Raw genomic sequence first — 20,317 nt, forward strand, 5'->3', positions numbered from 1 at the left:
GTGGCAGAGCCAGGATTTGAACCTCAGTCTCCTGACTGCCAAGCCCAGAGCTCTCTCTTCAGTACCCCAGGAGCCCCTCCCTTGAGGTCTCCACACCTCCGTGTCTGAGCAGAGATGGGCAGACCTCCAGGTCTGGCTCCCGCAGAGCCCAGAGCTGTGTCTTTGTGTGTCCAGATAAAAGAGGCCCTCCCACCTCCTCCCAGAGCTTCCAGCATCTTTGTTATCAGCATCCTAATCTGGGCTGCCAAGCCGGGGGCTTCAGGGGGCCCCGTGGTACAAGACACCGTGGAGTGGGAGGTGGAAACTGGGAGCTGACAGACAGCGCTTTGTTCTAAATCCCTGTCTCACGGCTCGCTGGGAGCGTCTGAAATTTCAGCCCCTTCATTATTCTTCTCCTGTGCTGCACATTTTCCAGCCCAGAAACGAAGCCAGCGAGAAAAGCATAATGAGCTCCTCTCTTGGGGTCAGCTGAGTCCTCTTTTTTTTTCAGGGTGAGCTCTTTTCCTAGGACAAGCGTTTTTCAACGATGCCTCCCGACTGGGGGCTTCAGGGCATTTTCAGGAAACTCAGAGTTTCTCAGGCTTATGGATTATCGACCCTTTCTCAGGTTGACAGGCTCATCTCTCCTTTGTGCTGCCGTCCCTCAGATCGTCGTTTCATGGTGGCCCCGGCACAAAGGGCCTTTTGCAGGGCTCCACGCAGGAGCGAGAGGGAGAGGCAAGCTGATCCTGCAACCTGAGCCGGGGGCTGTGTGGGAATCATCCCACTGGGGTCCCGGGCGGGTTCCCTTTAGGAACAAGACAGGGAACTTCACTCAGAGGAGCGGGGGAAACGTCTATATCCATGCACTTGTCTGGGCTTCATGTTTCAGGGGCAATCTCATGCCTGAGGGAGGCTGGGAGAAGATTCCAGAAGGGGAGGGGTATGTTCAGACACATCCCGGTTGGACTGAAGGCCCTGCTCATTTGACCTGTGAGGGGGGCTCAAGTGGTGGGACTTGGACCCAGCCCTGGGGCTTCCTCTCTGCTCTTGTCCCCCTGTTGGAATTATTTTGGGTTTTTGTCCATGTGTATTCCGGCTGAAACTACAGGCTGTTGCCCTGCACAGGGCAGCCCGTACCGCACACCTTGCTTGTAGTCCAGGGCTGGACAATGGTTCTGTGTGCCTTGGTTGTCCAAGCTGTAAAATGGACAGGGCAGTCCCTGCCTTGCTTGTGGGACTTGAGGGCTCTGTTAGGTGGCAAGGCTCCAGAGAGGACTGGACACTGCAGGGAGCTGCAGCCAAGCTTTGGCCAGACGCCCTTCCTTTCTGCTTCCAGACACCCAAGAGACAACACTTGTCTCTTTGGGGGACCTGACTTCAAATCCCAGCACCACTGGTTACGAGCTGGATGACCTGGAGCAGGTCACCACACCCATGAGCCTCAGTTCCCTCATCTAATGAATAGGAACATGGAGTTGTTGTGGAAAATGGGTGCAGGGAGCAGTCCAGCTGTTCTCCTTCCATGAGATGTCTCCAGAAACCTAGAGGGTTCTTTAGTGAGCTCCCGCCTGTGGCACCTTTTTTTTTTTTTCCCCTGTGGCATATGAAGTTCCTGCCAGGGGGCAGAGCTGCAGTTGTGACCTACGCTGCAGTTGCAGCAACGCCAGATCCTTAACCTACTGTGCCAGGGCGGGGATGGAACCTGTGTCCCAGCGCTCCCAAGATGCTGCCAATTCCATTGCGCCACAGCGGGATCTCCCCATGGCACCTTTTTGAGCCCCTTACCAGTGCTTGTTGGGCCCCTGAGAAGACTGGGGTCTGTGTCCAGGTGTGGAAGGGAGGTGTTCAGGTGGCGATAGGGAGAAGGAGACTCTGGCGTGGTGTTGAGGGGGTAGGAGGCAACCTAGAGGACCCCTTAGAGGCTGCGTGCCTGCCCAGCCCCCAGACCCCGCAGAATCACACTGCATCGCCCACGTGTACCAAGTCTCCACCGCGTCGGCACGTGTGGCGTGAGTTAAGCCACCAGCTGACCTGTGCTGGCTTCAAGCTGGAGAGGCCCATCCAGTCCCTGTTCTGCAGCTAATGACTGTGACCATGCATGAAACATCACCTCCTTGGGTGATAAGGACCCTTCAAGCTCTGTTGTTATTAAGTGAGGCTCTTCAGGACTTATCCCCAGGGCCCACGTGCTTGGAGGAGCCCACAGCAGGGTCCAGCCGGAGACTGGCAGATGTTACCACCAGTCTGCATCCAGGGCTGGCCCTGCCAGCCCCTGAGCCCCCACCCCGCCCCCAATCTAAGGAGGCTGAAGTCCTGAGAAGAGGGATCTGAGCAGAGTTCCTGGAGCTCTGGCTCAACTAATGATAACAGCCATTGATTGGTCACTTACAGGGTGCCAGGCACTAGCTGGCTTTACGTGCCCATGCTGACTTAATTGTCACAGCAACTGCAGTATTTCCTCATTTGAGGGGATGAGGGAAACTGAGGTTCAAAGCATTCAAGGTCACACAGCTAATAAGAATAAAAGCAGGGGTTTGAACCCAGGACATCAGATGCTAAAGCCTTATTATGTTCATTTCTTTCTTTGCTTCTTGGGGCCATACCCATGGCATACAGAGGTTCCCAGGCTAGGGGTTGAATCAGAGCTACAGCTGCCAGCCTACGGCACAACCGTAGCAACATGGGATCCAAGCCGCATCTGCGACCTACACCCCAGTTCATGGCAACGCTGGATCCCTGACCCACTGAGCGAGACCAGGCATTGAACCCAGAACCTCATGGATATTAGTTGGATTTGTTTCCGCTGCACCACGATGGGAACTCCCTTATATAAGTTTCTTATTTGCAGAATAGAAGTTCAGAGGTCAGGGATGTGCAGAGTTAAAATGTTCGTTGAGTTTCCACAGAAGGGAAAAAAAGAGATTGTGTGTGTGTCAGTGATGAGCTTATGTAAGGAGTCATGGACGTTCCCTATGGATTGTGCTGCGGTGATTTACAGGGTGGGAGAGTCTGCACCTTGGGGCTGGGCAGAACAAAGGCCAGGGAAGAGCTGCTTGAACCTGGGTGGAGGGTCACCCTTTGCATGGATTCCAGAACCTGATGGTGCTCCAGTGAATGGAAAGGACACAGAGCAAGGGTACAGAGTCCCAACTTCAACCCCCAGCTCTGCTCCCCACTCCCTGCACCCCTTGGCCCGTCTTGGTTTTCCCCATCTGAAAAATAGCCAGAAAAACTGCAGGGACGTGCCTCCTGCCCTGGGGGTCCTCCGGCTGATGGAGAGTGGGTTGCTTGTGACAAGGCACTGGGGCACATAGCGAGGTTTCTTTTGAGGGAAGCGTAGCCTCATCTGCTTTCCTGGAGGGCAGGCCTAGAGCCTCTGGCCGTGAGCTTGCCCAGCTGTCTGAGGCTTCCTCACCCTGATGCGTGTTCTCCATCTGTGGCCAAGGTCGGGGACGAGATCGTCCGGATCAATGGGTATTCCATCTCCTCCTGCACCCACGAGGAGGTCATCAACCTCATCCGCACCAAGAAGACCGTGTCCATCAAAGTGAGGCGTGAGTAGGGCAGCACTGGGGGTGCCGAGGGTGGAGTGGGGGCGGGGCGGCTGGTGGTACCCAGCTCCTGGGGAGAAAGGGAGGGCAGGGGAGCCATCCTAACCCCCATGCTTTCTCCCACAGACATTGGCCTGATCCCTGTGAAGAGGTGAGCAGGACCCGCCTCTGCAGGCAGACTCTTCCCTGGGGGCGCAGTGTCCTAGTAGCCTCAGCTTGGGGTCTGGCCAGCACTGCCCCCAGGCGAGTGACACTGGAGGCTCCAGATGGGGTGGATTTGGATTTGGGGCCTGGTGCCTCAAACATCTCACGCTCATGACCCTCTCTTCTGCGTTCCTTCCCCATCAGCTCTCCCGACGAGCCCCTCAAATGGCAGTACGTGGACCAGTTTGTGTCGGAATCCGGGGTAAGGGTCAGGACCACCGGCTGTGGGGTCTGGCAAGTGGGGGCAGCTGGTCCTCAAGGAGGGCTTGCTCTAGGGATGTGCCCTCTGGGGCTTCATCCAGGTCCCCAGCGTAACCAGGATGCCCCTGTGGGCAGCGGGCCCTCCGCTGGCATGGCTGGGGCAGACATACACCCCTAGGGACAGAATGGCAGTCGGGCTCACGTGGGGACAGTAATGCAGGCCCCAAAGGCCTTGTGAGCATTGTGAGCACAAGAGGCCACTTGCACAATGGGGACACAGGCAACCTTATCCTGTCCCTCCCACAGGGCGGGCGGAGCAGCCTGGGCTCCTCTGGCAGTCGGGAAAACAAGGAGAAGAAGTCTTCATCAGCCTGGTGGGCTCCCGGGGCCTTGGCTGCAGGTGGGTGGCAGACACTCCCTGGGGCTCACTCATGGCTGTCAGACCCCAGCAGGGCCCTCACCCTCCTCCCCTTTCTCACTGCTGCTTCTGAGGGGACTTCTGTCCACTCGTGATAACAATTCTTTTTTTTTTTTTTTTGCTTTGTAGAGCCGCACCTGTGGCATATGGAGGTTCCCAGGCTAGGGGTCGAATGGGAGCTACAGCGGCTGGCCTACGCCACAGCCACAGCAACGCAGGATCTGAGCCATGTCTGCAACCTACACCACAGCTCACGGCAACGCCGGATCCTTTAACCCACTGAATGAGGCCAGGGATTGAACCTGCATCCTCATGGATACCTGTTGGGTTTGTTACCACTGAACAATGACAGGAACTCCCTGTGATGACACTTCTTCATGACTGATTTCCCCTCTGAGCTTCACAATAACCCAGGGACCAGAAGGATATCTCTATAGGCCCATTTTACAGATGAGGAAACTGAGCAAAAGGAGCCTGCCAAGCTGGTCATCTCTGTCACAGTTCCCCTGTCACTTAGTACCCTGTGGCTTCCTCAAGGGGCAGCCAGGGAATTGCAGACAGGCGCTGGGCCTTATGGGGCATTCTTGTTAAGCACCCAGGTGCTACAGTTAGAGGTCTAAATGGCATAGCAGGGCCTGGTATGAGCTCTGGAACCTTGGAGTAGTTATTTAACCACTCAGTTATTTAAGCCTCAGTTTCTTTCTCTATAAATCCGTGATAACAGTACCCATTTCACAAGCTTACTGTGAGGAAGAACGAGATGACTGAAGCTAAGAACTAAGTTTAGTGCCAGGCAGGGAGTAAGTGGTTCATAAATATTAGCTATTATTATTTAAATTATTCTGTTATTTCCATCCTGTCACATTTATTCAACGCTTTTCTACAAGCACAAGTGATTAAAAAAAAGTCCCTCCTGGAGTTCCCATCACGACTCAGCAGAAACGGAATTGACTAGCATCCATGAGGACGCAGATTCAATACTTGGCCTTGCTCGGTGGGTTAAGGATTCAGGGTTGCTGTGAGCTGTGGTGTAGGTCACAGACGTGGCTCAGATCCCACATTGCTGTGGCTGTGGTATAGGCCAGAAGCTGCAGCTCCACTTCAGCCCCTAGCCTGGGAACCTCCATATGCCCCGGGTGAGGGCCTAAAAAGATTAAAAAAAACAAAGTCCCTCCTTCCTAAGAAATTACAGCTTAATATACAAGCCAACCACATAAATAGTTGCAGTAGAGTATGACAAGGAATCTTGTGGAACTACATTCTGGATCAAACCTAGCAAATAGGTTTTCTTCCCCATGCTATCTCAAATCAATTAGTAGTGGCTGCCCCGGAGTACTATTTTGAAAAGAACTCTAAGGCTGTATTGAAGCTTGGTGGGAAGGGGTGTTGTGATTGATTAGTGCTGTCTGCCACAGGTCTGGGAGATGGGAATTGCAGTACAAGTGCCATCCTCACTATAGGTGTTTTAGGAGCACTGGGAAGGGAGCAACTGGCTTAACCTTGGGATAGAATAGGAGTTTGGTTAAAACCTTGTAGAGGAAACAGGTTTTTTAAAATAATTTTTAATCAAAGTCTAGTTGATTTCCAATGTGCCAATATCTGCTGGATAGCAAAGTGACCCAGTCATATATATATATATATATATATATATATATATATTCTGAAATAGCATTTGAGTCTTTTTTTAGGTTTTTTTTAATATATGATTTTTATTTTTTCCATTATAGTTGATTACAGTGTTCTGATTTACAATTTCTTCAGTGTAGAAAAGTGACTCAGTCATAGGTAGATACATAGATAGACAGATATTCTTTTTCTCACATTATCTTTCATCACGTTCCATCACAAGTGATGCATTTGAGTCTTAAGGAATTCATGGGAAAATGCTAGAAAAAAAGAAACAGCATATGCAGTATATGGGTGAGAGGTTGAGTAGGGAGAATTATAAGTAGCTTTCCTTTTTTTCAGAGGCTAATGAGCCTGAACAGGTAGAGGCTGAAGAGGTAGATGATGGGAAGGTTTGGGTCCTGAGCTCGTGAGTGACCCATGCACACAGGCAGGGGGAGTAGGACACTGAGAATGAGCAAACACTGAAGAGTGGACGCTCACCTACATCTCTGTATTTTCTGCAGTATTTCCAGTGGCCCCGTCCAGAAACCCGGCATATTCATCAGCCAGGTGAAGCCTGGCTCCCTGTCTGCTGAGGTGGGATTGGAGGTGAGTAACCCTGGGCCTGCCCCTGTGGGGCTCTGTGGGGTACAGGGTCAGACTGTGATCACACAGGGATGGAGGCATATGCGTTTCCACACAGCACTCTCTCAGAAGCTACTGTTGTGATTTCTACCAAGCCCCCAAAATGTCACAGAGGAGGTGACATTTGAGCCTTTCTTTTTTTTTTTGTCTTTTGTAGGGTTGTACCTGCGGCATATGAAGGTTCCCAGGCTAGGGGTCTAATTGGAGCTGTAGCAGCCAGCCTATGCCACAGCCACAGCAACGCCAGATCTGAGCTGTGTCTGCAACCTACACCATAGCTCACAGAAATGCTGGATCCTTAACCCACTGAGCGAGGCCAGGGATCAAACCCACAACCTCATGCTTCCTAGTCGGATTCGTTAACCACTGAGCCACAACAGGAACTCCCATTTGAGCCTTTCTATAGCTCTTCCCTGGCTCTGAAAGCCTTTGGTCCTGAGCTTGGGAATGTAGTAATAATAATCAGAATTGACATTTGTTGAGTGTTTTCTGGATTGGACATTGTTCTAAGCCCTTTAAAATGTATGACAACTCTAAGAATTAGGTACTATCATTGGCCTCATTTTACAGAGGAGGAAACTGAGACCCAGAGGAAATAGGTGATTTTTCCAAGATTGCGTACCTCATATGGCAGAGCTGGGATTCAAACCTGGGTGGTCAGATGCCAGACCCAGAATTCTTAATCTTGACTTGTGACAAATTATGTCCTCTTTCTGTGCTCCAGTTTCCGATCTTATAAAATAAAAGTGCTAGCCTTCCTTCTAGGGTCATTGTGTAGATCAAATGAATTAATACATATGCTTAGAACTGTGTCTGGCACAGAGTAAGGGATCGATTAATGTTAGCTATTATACTGATTATTATTATGATGCCACACAGAATCTGCCATATGACAAGCTTAAAGGTTCCTATGTCTACAAACTGAGTTTTTTAAAGCAAAGGTCATAAATCCAGCCAAAGGAATAAACCTCTAATGGCGTAATATTTGATAGCTGATGAAAGAGACATGGGATGGAGAGGGCCTTTGAGGACCCCCTCGGAACTCTACTCATAGGGAAAAGTTGAGGTGCATTATCTGATGCTGGCCTCCAGGGGGAGCCCTTCCAACAGATTGAGGAAACAGGCTGATGATCCCTCTCCATTTCTCCACCAGACAGGGGACCAGATTGTCGAAGTCAATGGCATCGACTTCTCCAACCTGGACCACAAAGAGGTGAGATGTGGCTTTTTCACCTGCTGGTCACAATCCTCTCTGCCCTCCTCTTCTCACCCTCTCCCACTTGCCACAGTGTTTGAAACCCGCGCTCTCCAGAGCCCTGGTCTGCTCTGGTCTGTCAGGCCTCAGCTAACTGTCTTCCTGTCCCCACAGGCCGTGAACGTGCTGAAAAGTAGCCGTAGCCTGACCATCTCCATTGTAGCTGGAGCGGTAAGTCCAGAATGAGCTGGTGGGGGCCCCAGGACCCCTGATCTGCAGCCCAGCTTCTCAGACCCCTGATCTCTGCCTCATACTTCTGGGAAGGGCCAAGGGGTCTCCTTCCCTGAAGCTCTGCCAGCAGAGGGGGAGGATCTCTGTCCAGCCAGAAGTTTGGGTCAGAGAGAGCAGAACCCCCAGTGTTGGAGTTTCCGTTGTGGCTTAGCAGTAACGAACCTGACTGGTATCCATGAGGATGCAGGTTCAATCCCTGGCCTCACTCAGTGGGTTCAGGGATCCAGCGTTGCCATGAGCTGTGGTGTAGGTCACAGACGTGGCTTTGATCTTCCATTGCTGTGGCTGTGGCATAGTCCCACAGCCGTGGCTCCAGTTCGACCCCTAGCCTAGGAACTTCCATGTGCCAAGGTTGTGGCCCTAAAAAAAAAAAAAAATATGAAGAAGCTCCAGTGTCTGACACAGGGGTGCCACAGTGATGAGAAGAAAACTCGCATCCTGGCTCCCAAACCTGTGGCAGTGGACACCCAGTTTCCCAGGGCACTGAACAGGGGGCCTCTTTTCTCCCCACGAGGGCCGGGAGCTGTTCATGACAGACCGGGAGCGGCTGGCTGAGGTCCGGCAGCGTGAGCTACAGCGGCAGGAGCTTCTGATGCAGAAGCGGCTGGCGATGGAATCCAACAAGATCCTCCAGGAGCAGCAGGAGATGGAGCGGCAGTGAGTGTGGCCACCCAGGATGCCCCTGCCCTGCCCTCCCGGACCACCATATGCCCCCAGCTGCCTTGCTCCCTGCCCTTGCCTCCTGGGCCAACTTCATCCTCTCCCTTCGAGACCTGTCTTCAGACCAGATGGGTTCAGGGGAAGCGTCCCCTGCCTCCAGGCCACAGGGCTCCTCCCTCCTTGCCAAGGAGAGCCCCTGATTTCCAAGACCCAGAAACAGAGAAAATAAGGATGCTATAGCAGGAGGCTAGCCTTTGCCAAGTACCAGCCAGGTGGCTGGCGTTGTGCTAGGGCCATGTTTATGTTCTTTCACTTAAGACCCATAAGAGCCCTGGGAGATGGATGGTATTAACCCATTTTACAGGTCAGGAGATCGAGACCTAGGTCACACCACTTGTGCCCAAAGTCAGACGTGGCCAGGCTGCAGAATTCACACCCAGGCAGTTTGGCTGCCCCATCTATGGTGATGAGAACCATGCTCCACCAGCCCCAGAGTGGCTGGGAGGATGACTGAGAGAATAAATGGGACAAGCAATTCACAAATCAAAAATATTGTCAAAATCCCAATCCAGATACATTCTAAGAGCGTAATAAGAATTTAGGAGTCACTTTGCTGTACAGCAGAAATTGACAGAACATAGTAAATCAACTACAATTTTTTATAAAAGAATTTAGGAAAGGAAAGCAGACAGGATCCTTTCATCTCCCCCATCACAGAGTTAGACTGGAGAGCCACGCCCGGGGGTACCTCTGCCCATTACCCTGGTCTTGGTTAGCAGCCCCAGCTTTGCCCCTAGGGTCTGGGACCCTCCTCTGGGAGGACTTCACTCAGTCAGACACTTTATCCTGGCATTTAGAGGTGGCTCCATGGAGTGTGGTCTGCACTGACCTGCCTCCAGTCTCCTGCAGCACAGAATCTCTGCTCAGTGGTGCCAAACAAAGATACCCCAAAATACCAGACCCAGGATTTCCCATCATGGTGCAACAGAAGCAAATCCGACCAGGAACCATGAGCTTTCAGGTTCAATCCCTAGCCTTGCTCAGTGGGTTAAGGATCTGGCTTTGCCGTGAGCTGTGGTGTAGGTCTCAGATGCGGCTCGGATCTGGCATCGCTGTGGCTCTGGCACAGGCCAGCAACTGTAACCTTGATTAGACCCCTAGCCTGGAACCTCCATATGCTACAGGTGTGGCCCTAAAAAAAAAAAAAAAAAAAAAAAAAACACCAGGCCCAGACTGCTTTGGACCCACTTCCCCAGCATCCAATTCTAGACCAGGCATCCTTAGAAGGGAGCCTGGAAGAAATACTTACAATGTTTCTCAAATGAGAGATTAGCTACAAGGAAGAGTTAACTTCTCCTGCATAGACTCCAACATGCCAACCTGCATTTGTGTCTCAGAAGGAAGAAGGAAATTGCCCAGAAGGCAGCAGAGGAAAATGAGAGATACCGGAAGGAGATGGAACAGTGAGTGCCTTGGCCCCACGTGTCTGTGTGTGGACATAAGTGTGCCCCCAGAGTGTGGCCAGCCAGAGGCCACCTCCAGGCCCAGTTTACCTGACCCCCTTGGACCCTGGTGGTGCCTCCTTTATTTGTAGCTCTTCCATAATCCTAGGAAAATCCATCATATTAAGGTAACTGGAACACAGCCTTCTATTTGCCAGGGTGGCGATTCACACTCGATTTAAAATACAAGTGCCAGGGACTTGTTTTCTTCACTGCCCTTAGGACCACGTGGCTTCTCCCCAGGCTAGTTAGGGTTCCCCAACAGGCAGAAGGCGGGCCTGCGAGGGTTCTGACTCCAGTTACAGGTGTGGGCGCCTTATTTCAGAATCGTGGAGGAGGAAGAGAAGTTTAAGAAGCAGTGGGAAGAAGACTGGGGCTCAAAGGAACAGCTGCTGTCGCCTAAAACCATCACTGCCGAGGTGCACCCAGTACCCCTTCGCAAGCCAAAGTGTATGTACCATGTGCCAGGGAGGGGGCGGGGGTGGGCTTCCTTCTGGGGCCTGGGGGTCTACACAGAGGTACAGGTCTGCCTGCACCCACTACCACCTGCCCAGGTGAATAGGCTTTGGCTTTCTTCATGGAGGGGCAGCCACGTGCCAGGGGCTGTCTGCCAGGGCACGAGGTGAGATCTGCCTGCTCTTCTTGTCCCTGCTGGGGGCCTGCTGCCAGGCTCTCCCCATGACACAGACTCAGGCGTGTGCCCTAGGACTGATGAAGAGGGTCAGGGGATCTGGGGCACATGTGAACTGCTCGTGGGACTGTCACCTTAGTTCGTTGGGTGTCATGTCCTTCTTGCCGGCTCTGAGTTGGGGCAAGGGTAAAACAGCAGCAAGAAAGCCAGGAAGGGGCTTATATGAGAGGCGGACTCTGGTGGTCCACACCTGATGGGTGACTGCAGGAGGCACTTACCTAAAGTGCCCCTACCACCTGCCTCCCTGTGTGTGGACCGCAGTCCCCCTCTCCAAGGATGGAGTCGGGAGAGGACTGTGGGCCCCTCCCAGGCACCAAACGTTGGCCATCCTGGGACCTCAGCAGCCTCTGCCCCTCCCATCTCCTTACATCTGTCCTGTGTTCCCAGCTCCGCTTTCAGTCCAGGCCCCCACCGACTGCTCCCCTGTCCCCCTGCTCTCCACTCTGGCTGGTAGGATGTCTCTTCAAGGGGCAGCCCACACCACCAGGCAGAGTGGGGGGCTCTGTCTCAGTGCTTCTTCAGTGGGCTGGGCGTGGGGAGTCCGGAGCAAGGAAGCTTGGGGACCATGGCGATCACAGGTCCTGGATGCCTGGTTGAGCCTTTACTCTGACGTTACCGCTGTTCTGATTGGTCCTTGACATGGAACAGATTCTATCCCAGCTGATGGAGCTCAGCTGACCTGGGGCCCTCCCAATATAGGATGAATCTGCACCCAAGAACCAAGGTTCCCTACTTCTGCTGTGTGGCAGCTATTTGTGATTCTGTGATGGGGTCCGGACAGCTCTGGTCCCAACTTTGGATCATACCTGAGCCCTAAGGAAACATCACCTTGTCAACACAGGCCACTTGGGTCAATGAAGAGGCTCAGGACATGTGGATAGCTCAGGGCAAACAGCTCCCAGCACATTCCTTGCTGGCACTGGGGCACCATGTCGTCTCGGGTCCTCTCCCAAGGACAAAGCACACTCTCATCAACTGTCCCCATGACATTCGGTATTAGTAGAGGATGTGGCCAGAGCTTAATTCCTGGTGAATAATCTATGTTTTAGACAGGGAGCTAATTTGCTCTTAGCAGTGAAATAGGAGCTTCCGAAGGAGAAAAATCGATTTTAATTACTTTGCATGAAAGTAATCCTAGTCAATTTACTACCTTCCTAGAGATCGGGTCTTGGCTTCGGAGCAAACACACCCTCTCAGAAACAGTAGAAAATAAAAACTCTTTCTCTAGCTGTCTATTTAGGGTGGTTTTTTTTTTTAACCAAATCAAACTTCTCGCATAAAAGGAGCAAGAACTTGCCCTGTGCTCAAGATATAAATGTTTTCTAAGGGAACATCACGAAGCATATGATCAATGACCAGAGTCTGCCAGTCTGAGCTGAAGCAGCTGCTGCCTTCATCCATCTCCATTTGCATCAGCAATTTAATTCAACGTTGGAGATTAGTCAAATGCAGGAAGGCCTCTGAGCCAGCTTGATTCCTGCCCTCTCCCCATTCCTGGAATGGTCTTGGCCCTGCTGGGCCAACAGAACCAGGCTGCAGCCAGCCCCTCCCCGACCACTTGGGGGTCCAGTCAGCTGACTCAGGTGCCTGTGCATTTTTTTTCCATTTTTTATAGTGATTTTTATTTTTTCCATTATAGCTGGTTTACAGTGTTCTGTCACTTTTCTACTGTACAGCAAGGTGACCCAGTTATACATGCATGTATACATTCTTTTTTCTCACATTATCATCCTCCATCATAAGTGACTAGATATAGTTCCCAGTGCTACACAGCAGGATCTCATTGCTTATCCATTCCAAAGGCAATAGTTTGCATCTGTTAACCCCAAATTCCCAGGCCATCCCACTCCCCCCCCCCGCCCTTGGCAACCACAAGTCTGTTCTCCAAGTCCATGAGTTTCTTTTCTGTGAAATGGTTCATTTGTGCTATATATTAGATTCCAGATATAAGTGATATCATATGGTATTTGTCTTTCTCTTTCTGACTTCCTTCACTGAGTATGAGAGTCTTTAGTTCCATCCATGTTGCTGCAAATGGCATGATTTTGTTCTTTTTTATGGCTGAGTAGTATTCCATTGTGTACATATACCACATTTTCTTAATCCAGTCATCTGTCAATGGACATTTAAGTTGTGGACCTCACATTTTCAAACAGATAGGCAAGAATGTGGAGCATCTCTTGCCTGGAAAATAACGCCACTCATCCTAATGACAGGGGTGGGACAGACTGCTCCACTCCCCACTATGTGTCCCAGGGGCTTTGCTGCCACCCCCACCCCTGTGACCAACCCAGCAGAACCCCAACATTGCACTGAGCCCTCAGAGCTGGGACACACTGTCACAGAGGCCCCAGGATAGCTTTCCTTAGCTAAAGCAGTGGAGGGGAGGGGCAGAGGGATCCCAGACTAGATCCCGGACTGGAAGGAGGCTTGAGAGATAAAGAAGTTTAAATAAGAGATTTCCATCTAGGCTTTTCTCCTCATCAAGGACCCATCTATGAGCCGCCACCCCCATTAGACCCCATGGTTTTGAGGTTGAGTCTTTTTTCCTACATAACTATTAAGTAATCATTTGTATTCGCTGTTTTATTAAGCCATCCCCCTTGTTAGCAAGAAAGCATCAGTGCTCCATTGTTGAATCAATATAAACCAAGCCAAAAGCAAAGGAATTTACTCATAGCCTTTTCATAGGTTAATGAGAAAATTCTTCTAATCAATATTTTGAGACATTATTAGGCAGCTCATAGTGGACTCAAACACTACTTTCCAGAGCCCCAGGGAGGCCAGAGTCTGGAAAGGATGGTTTGCTGTTCTCCACATTAGGTCAAAATTCATATCTTCCTAACCACACGTGCCCCCTTTAACCCCACGGGCTCTCCTTACTTCCTCGGAGTCCTGAACTTCCATCTGCTGCCACACACACAGTTCCAATGTCCCCTGGGGACCCAGAGCGCCAAGGATGGTCAGAAGAAGCCAAGAGGCTCTGTTCTGCCATTGCAAGCCCTTGGCTTACACGTCACCAGCACTGTACCTCCCAAGGTTCAGCCAAACTTGAAAATGGTCGTCAAGCTGCTGTCAGATCCGAGGTCCCTGTTGTTAGCCCATTTTACAGATGGAGAAACGAGAGCTTCCAAGGTTGAAAGCACTGGATGCACCATCCCAGAGCAAGAACCCTTTGCTGTTCTTGCCCCCGACCTCCCAGCTCCCAAGAAGGAACCTGGTCACAGGCCTCCATGCTCCCACAAGCACCTCTGTCCTCTCCATCTCCCAAGTCCCTCTTGGTTCACCAGCTTCCTCCTCTTTTCCCGGGTAGATAATCTGGACATGGACCCCGAGTCTGACCCGGCAGACGACCTGGATGGAGGCACGGAGAAGCAGGGAGAGCAGGTTTGCAGCCCCCGCTTTGCTCCCTGGCCTTGCTGCTCTGCTTGCCCTGCCTGCCTCCTCCTGCCATCCCTGCAGACACCCAGCTCCAAGGGGCCAGTACATGGTAGGGATCACTGGAGTCTGTGACGCTCCTCTAAGCCCCAGTTTGGTCCAGCATTGCACACAGAACCTTGAGGACAAAACTCAAGGTCAGGCTGAAGTGTCAGCAGGTGTATACCAGCACGCGTGAACCGCTGATTTAAACATTTAATTCTGCCCAAGCCCAAGTCCTTCCTCTGCTGCTCTGGCCTCTCCCCCAGGACTCCCCAGACCTCCCCAGCATCCAGCAACCAAACAGGTAGTGCAAGGTCCAGCAGGGGGCTTTCAAGATCCCAAGATCTGTTCCAGAACTCAGGTTGGTCAAGGGTGTGTAATTAAGCCATCATCTCTGGCCAGGGAGCTTCAGCTCTGAGGTCTTGGCCTGTCTGCCATGCTGTTGCCTGGGGAAGGCAGGGGGCTGGGACCTTGATGACCTGGCCTGGGTGAGGATATGTTATTCTGGGGCAGGTCTCCAGCCCGGTGCTGCCTGAGCATCCTTTCCAGAGCTGACCCTGCCACTGCCTTCTTTTTCCATCTTGAAAGCAGAGGACATGGTCTGCCTTGTGAGACAAGACAGTTTTGTTCTGTTTGATGGTCTTTCTAGGTAGGGACCCAGGCTCCCTTTTGTTTTGGGTCATTTCTTGGATGGAGGGACCTGACATCGGTCAGAAGAGGCCTTGTTCAAGGGGGCTTTGTGTTTGCAGACTATGGCTCTTATTGGGAAAATCTTATCCTGGGCTTTCTCTTTGACTTTCTGGCACTGACTTCTGAAGCCAGTGTCCTGGGGGAGGCAGCTGACAGTGGCCCCGGGAATCAGGCCATTTCTCAGGTGGTCTTGGGCCTCGTTTACAATCCAGGTGAGGCCAGGTAAGTGGAGAGTCGGATAGAGGATGCGGTTCTGCTGTTGGATTTCCCAAGGCTGCTCATCATCTTACAAAGCCATGCCTTCCTTGGGAACCCAGCTCCGGGCTGCTGCCCATGGATGCTCTGGCTGAGCTGAACTTCCTCTCATCCCTTTGTTCTCTTTGTTCTTCTAGCTTTTGGGTGGTTTTATCGTTACGATGGCAAATTCCCAACCATCCGGAAGGTAGGCCAGGACTGAGTGCTGTTTGCTGCTGAGTTTGCCGTGGGTTTTGACCTTTTCCAAGCATTGTCTTCTTTTTCTTTCACACCTCTCAGTGACCACCTGTTCATTGGCGGGGAGGGACTAACCCCATCTGAGCCTCTTTGTCAAGCTGATGCCAGATGGCGGGGCCTGTCACAGAGGCATCATCAGGGGATGTGTTCATGGGCTGAGACCTGCCCAGGTACCATCAGGTACCCCCTGGGTTGGCACCAGCCCCACTGGGCACAGGGTGGGGCAGGGCCATGGCTGGAAGCTTCTACTTTGTTTCTCTGTCATTAGAAACAGGCCAAGAACAGAAGTCAAGGTCAGACAAAGTGAAAAATCAGGTTGCATGCACACCATGCAGGTTATGGGCTCGACTATGCCGGACATAGACTGGCTGCCAAGGTGGGGTTTTTGCCGCCTCGGGTTGGGTTAAAGAGCCACACCAATCCTGGCTCTCAGAAATTTCTCCGCATGTGCCCAGGATAATGCATTTTTCTGACCTCTGGGGCCTTGAATGTTCTCCCTAAATCCTATTATTGCTATCTCCAGGCCCCATAAAACCCCCTCGCCTTTTTCTTTCTAAATCACTCTGGCATCTGATTATGAAAATGCTGCTGTTAATATTTGTAGATTGGACATTCGAAATGACTTGGTATTTGGAAATCAGGCATCAGCATAAATCTGGGTGAACTAATTGAGGTGTTATCATTCCACTGGCTCTTTCTGGCAGGATGTCAGTTCCCCAGAAACCAAAGCACTGGCAGCTGAGTGACCTTGGTGATAGGTAACGTCTCCCTGCCTGTAAAATGGGAATGTGTGACATGCTGGAAACATCTACCCCCTTCCTCTAACCTGGTACTGTTAAGATAATAGAAAGCTCTGTCATTCCTGGCAGAGGTGAACGTCTTCGCCTAGGAACACAGATCATGATCTGTATGGCACTGAATCGACTTAGAGCCTCTCAGGGGATTCTTTGCTATATCACCCTGGTCTCAGAAAGAACTTGGTCTCATGAGACTGTCCTTTTCATTTTGTGGACTGACTCTGGCTTAGGATGTCTCATTGGGTTCAATTCCTCCTTCTTCTCTATGTATCATCTCTGCTAGGAAGGACAACACATGCACACACGCACACACACACACACACAGGACTTTACTTGAAAAAGTGGTAAAAAGAAATGGTTAGATAAATTCTTTTCCAAGCACAAATAACTGGGTACATGTATAAGAACTAGCATCAAAAAAAAAAAAAAAAATGGAGTTCCCATCCCGGCTTAGCAGAAAATGAATCTATTATCCATGAGGATGCGGGTTTAACCCCTGGCCTCACTCAGTGGGTTAAGAATCCAGCGTTGCCATGGGCTGTGGTGTAGGTCCGATTCAATCCCTAGCCTGAGAACCCCCATCTGCCGCATGTTCGGCCCTAAAAGACAAAAAAAAAAAAAAAAGAACTAGCGTCTTCTCCATCAACATCACCCACCTCCCATCAGCAATCATGTCACTTGAAAATTGCTGTTGGTATGTTGGTAAAGAGAAAGGTCTGTCTCCTCCTACTCCTTAGTCCAGTCGTTCCAGAAGAGCTGGTATTTTGGTTTTCCTTCCAAAAGACAGTGCTTCTAGGTAGAAGCAAGAGCACCTCCCCCACTCCCCCCGCCCCCGCCACCTGCCCTTCCTTTCGGTCTGGACCGCAAAGGATATTTGCCATGAATTTAATTGACGGCTAAAGGACAACAGAATCACATCCTTCACAGTGGCTCTGAAAGTCCAATGACGTTTTTTCCTAGAGTCACGTGACATGCTTTGTGTCTCAGAAGCTGGAACACCCCGTCCCCAGGTATTGCAAGTGGCCTTCTATGGCCATGGTCAGTAATGCACATGATTCGCCTTATTTGAAAAGATAACTACTTGGTGTCTTGAGCCCTCTCGGGCTCAGAACGCCCAGACCTGTGGCTCCACAAAGTCTACTCCAGCATCCGAAGGATTCATGGCTCTGACTCAGCCCTTTCCCCAGCACTGCTTGAGTAAATCATGAAGACCAGCCCTACTTGCAGGAGCCTGCAGTCTGGCAGGGGAGGCAGATTTCCACACAGCTAAGTAGCTCATATGGACAAGGCTAGTGTGAGATCAAGATGCAATGCTATGGGGCAACTTGCCTTTCCGCATCCATAAACAGGTGCTGCCTTCTTGGTGATGGAATCGAAACTGTCACATCCACCTGTCCCAGCCAGGAGCCCTAGCTCTAAAATCGTGTGTGTGTATGGCTTTTTTTTTTTTTTTTTTAACCAGTAAAATGACCATGCCTGTTCTAGTGGTCCCTATGGGATGCCATGCCTTTATTCTAATGAGCTGCCATTAGGCAGGATGTTTCTGGCTCCTCTTGGGCAACTGTCTGAATCTATAACATGATGGTGGGGATTCATCTATCAACTGAACCGAGAGTCTAGTGAACAGGGTAGGAAGGAACCAAGCAGGATGGAGGCAGGGAGAACCACCTTCTTGAGTGGCTCATGGACCACTTGGGGAGGGTGTTCTCCCACGGTGCCCTGATGAGCTGGGGCAACGGGAGCATGTTGGGAGGGAGTGTCTGCCTCTCCCTCTGCCAGCCCCCTCCTGTGGGCCCCATCCATTGTGCCTGGGTGATGGGAGACTGGCTTCATGTTACCTGTGCACAGAGATGAAGTTTGTCTTTAGAAGGGGAGGCAGAAGGACTTGGTGACAGGCCATAGGGACCCATCAAGCCCCTCCAGCTGTGGACAATGCTGTGTCCATTGCTGGGAAACTCAACTCCTCATTCCCTGGATGCTGGCATGATACAGGAATTCTGGGAGCAGGCACCAGGAAGGCTGGTAGGGGGTGGGGTTAGCTCAGTGTACACGCAGGTTTTCTCCTTCCCCCAGGAATTGCCCAGGGTGTCGACTCCCTCTGCCAGCCCCTCTCCTGTGAGCCCATCCTTTGTGCTTGTGTGCTGGGAGCTGACGCTCCCTCCTAACATGCTCCCATTGCCCCCAGCTCATCAGGGCACTGTAGGACAACCGTGGGACCTGGAAGACTCAGGTCCAAATCCTGGCGCCATCACTTACTAGATGTTCAGCATCATGCAAGGGACTTCGCCTCTCTGAGCCTCAGCTCCTCCATCAAGAGAAAGGGGGTGATACCCACATATGAGATCATCGCGTAAATCCTTGGGCACATAGGTAGCCCATAAATCGTAATGCTCTTCCTTCCTTACTCCTTGGCTTCCCTGCAAGTTCATGGGTGAAACAACAAGGAAAGCAGGCTTTGTGGGTCTAATTCCAACAGAAAAAGCAGCCTGTTTGCCCTGTGTCTCCCTCCCTGAGTCCTCTTGAACCCTGATGGCCAGTGAAAAGCAGTTAGGCTGTCCTCCCCGCCTTGCCCTTCCCACCTTCTCCCAATCCTGTGGTTTCTCGGTCTAGGCCTAAGCCCAGGGGCCTGATTCGGAGGGGACAGTGGGTTTGGACTCTGTAGGAGGAAATGGTCTGGAGTTTAAGCATCAGGCCAAAGTCTGATGTCTCAGCGCTGGCCTCCCAGGTCTGAGGCTGACACCCTTCTCCTCTAGCTCAGGACGGAAGATCTCTGTGAATGAGCTTAGCCAGCTCTCCCAGGTCATGTCTAGAATCTATCAGGATGCATCTGTGGTGTCTGAATATCCAGATGATAGAGAAGGCATTTGACAGATGCTAGGAAATAATTACAATGGGTTTTTGTTTTTGTTTTTGCCTTTTTTGGGGGCTACACTGGCAGCATGTGTAGCCAGTAGCCAGTGTACCTAGGCTAGGGGTCGAATCGGAGCTATGGCTGCCAGCCTACGCCACAGTCACAGCAATGCCAGATCTGAACTGCGTCTGTGACCCACACCACAGCCCACAGCAACACCAGATCCCTGACACACTGAGTGAGGGCAGGGATCTCGAACCCACATCCTCATGGGTACTAGTCAGATTCGTTTCTACTGCGCCACAATAGGAACTCCCTGCAATGCCTTTTTAAAATACAGCCCGTTGACACCTCAAAGCTCATTCTCAGATGTTATTTCATTGGCTCTAGGTGGCAAACCTGTGGGTAAGTATTTCCCCCATTTTGGAGATGAGTTAAATCAGGCCCAGAGAGGTTAAGGAATTTAGCCAAAGTCACACAGCTTGTCTGGACTAGTAAGCCAGTTCTCCTGGCTGGCAAAGGGAATTCGTCTCACTCCGCGTACTCACTCCAGGATGGGTAGCAGCATCCTACCTGTCCTAAACCTAAGATCTGGTGCCCAGTGTGGTGGGGCCGAGCTGAGGGAGGGGCTCACCATGGGATGGTTGCCTGCTGTCTTCTGAGGACAGAATACCCTGTGTGCCGTGGTGCATGGGTGTCGACACTACCTTCTAACCCTTGTCATATAAACAACACTACCTCTGCTCAGAAAGGGAAAGATAAGAAGAAAGCCAAGTATGATAGCCTGCAGGAGTTGAGAAAGAATAAGAAGGAACTGGAGTTTGAGCAAAAGCTTTACAAAGAGAAAGAGGAAATGCTGGAGAAGGAAAAGCAACTGAAGATCAACCGGCTGGCCCAGGAGGTACGTGTCCTGCTCCCAGGCTGGCCGGGCATCCCTGGGAATGCACTGTGGTTGGTCCCCACCAGGTTCCCAGGGAACCGGCTGGAGTTGTTCTTCCCAGAACACGTCCAAGGATGGAGTGAGCCTGGCCCCTCTCCAGGCTGGAGGGTGAGATCTTCCCACCTATCCAGAGTCGTCTGAGACTAGCTTCTGGCTTAGGTGTGTGTTTGGGGTTGAGG

At 51.4% G+C, this 20,317-nt stretch overlaps 1 protein-coding gene across 1 annotated transcript in view; it reads left to right on the forward strand.

Annotated features, from left to right (window-relative positions):
• Positions 1–20,317, forward strand: part of USH1C (USH1 protein network component harmonin) — a 52,985-nt gene that overhangs the window by 17,021 nt on the left and 15,647 nt on the right. Inside the window, 13 exon segments of the mRNA XM_021083274.1 lie at positions 3,428–3,536; positions 3,660–3,684; positions 3,882–3,939; positions 4,245–4,296; positions 4,299–4,338; positions 6,489–6,573; positions 7,763–7,822; positions 7,979–8,035; positions 8,610–8,752; positions 10,153–10,218; positions 10,583–10,707; positions 15,451–15,500; positions 19,947–20,099. Of these exon segments, the coding sequence (XP_020938933.1) occupies positions 3,428–3,536; positions 3,660–3,684; positions 3,882–3,939; positions 4,245–4,296; positions 4,299–4,338; positions 6,489–6,573; positions 7,763–7,822; positions 7,979–8,035; positions 8,610–8,752; positions 10,153–10,218; positions 10,583–10,707; positions 15,451–15,500; positions 19,947–20,099 (1,023 nt within the window).

Source organism: Sus scrofa, chromosome 2 (genome assembly GCF_000003025.6).
Source record: "Sus scrofa isolate TJ Tabasco breed Duroc chromosome 2, Sscrofa11.1, whole genome shotgun sequence".
Taxonomy (NCBI): Eukaryota; Metazoa; Chordata; class Mammalia; order Artiodactyla; family Suidae; genus Sus; species Sus scrofa.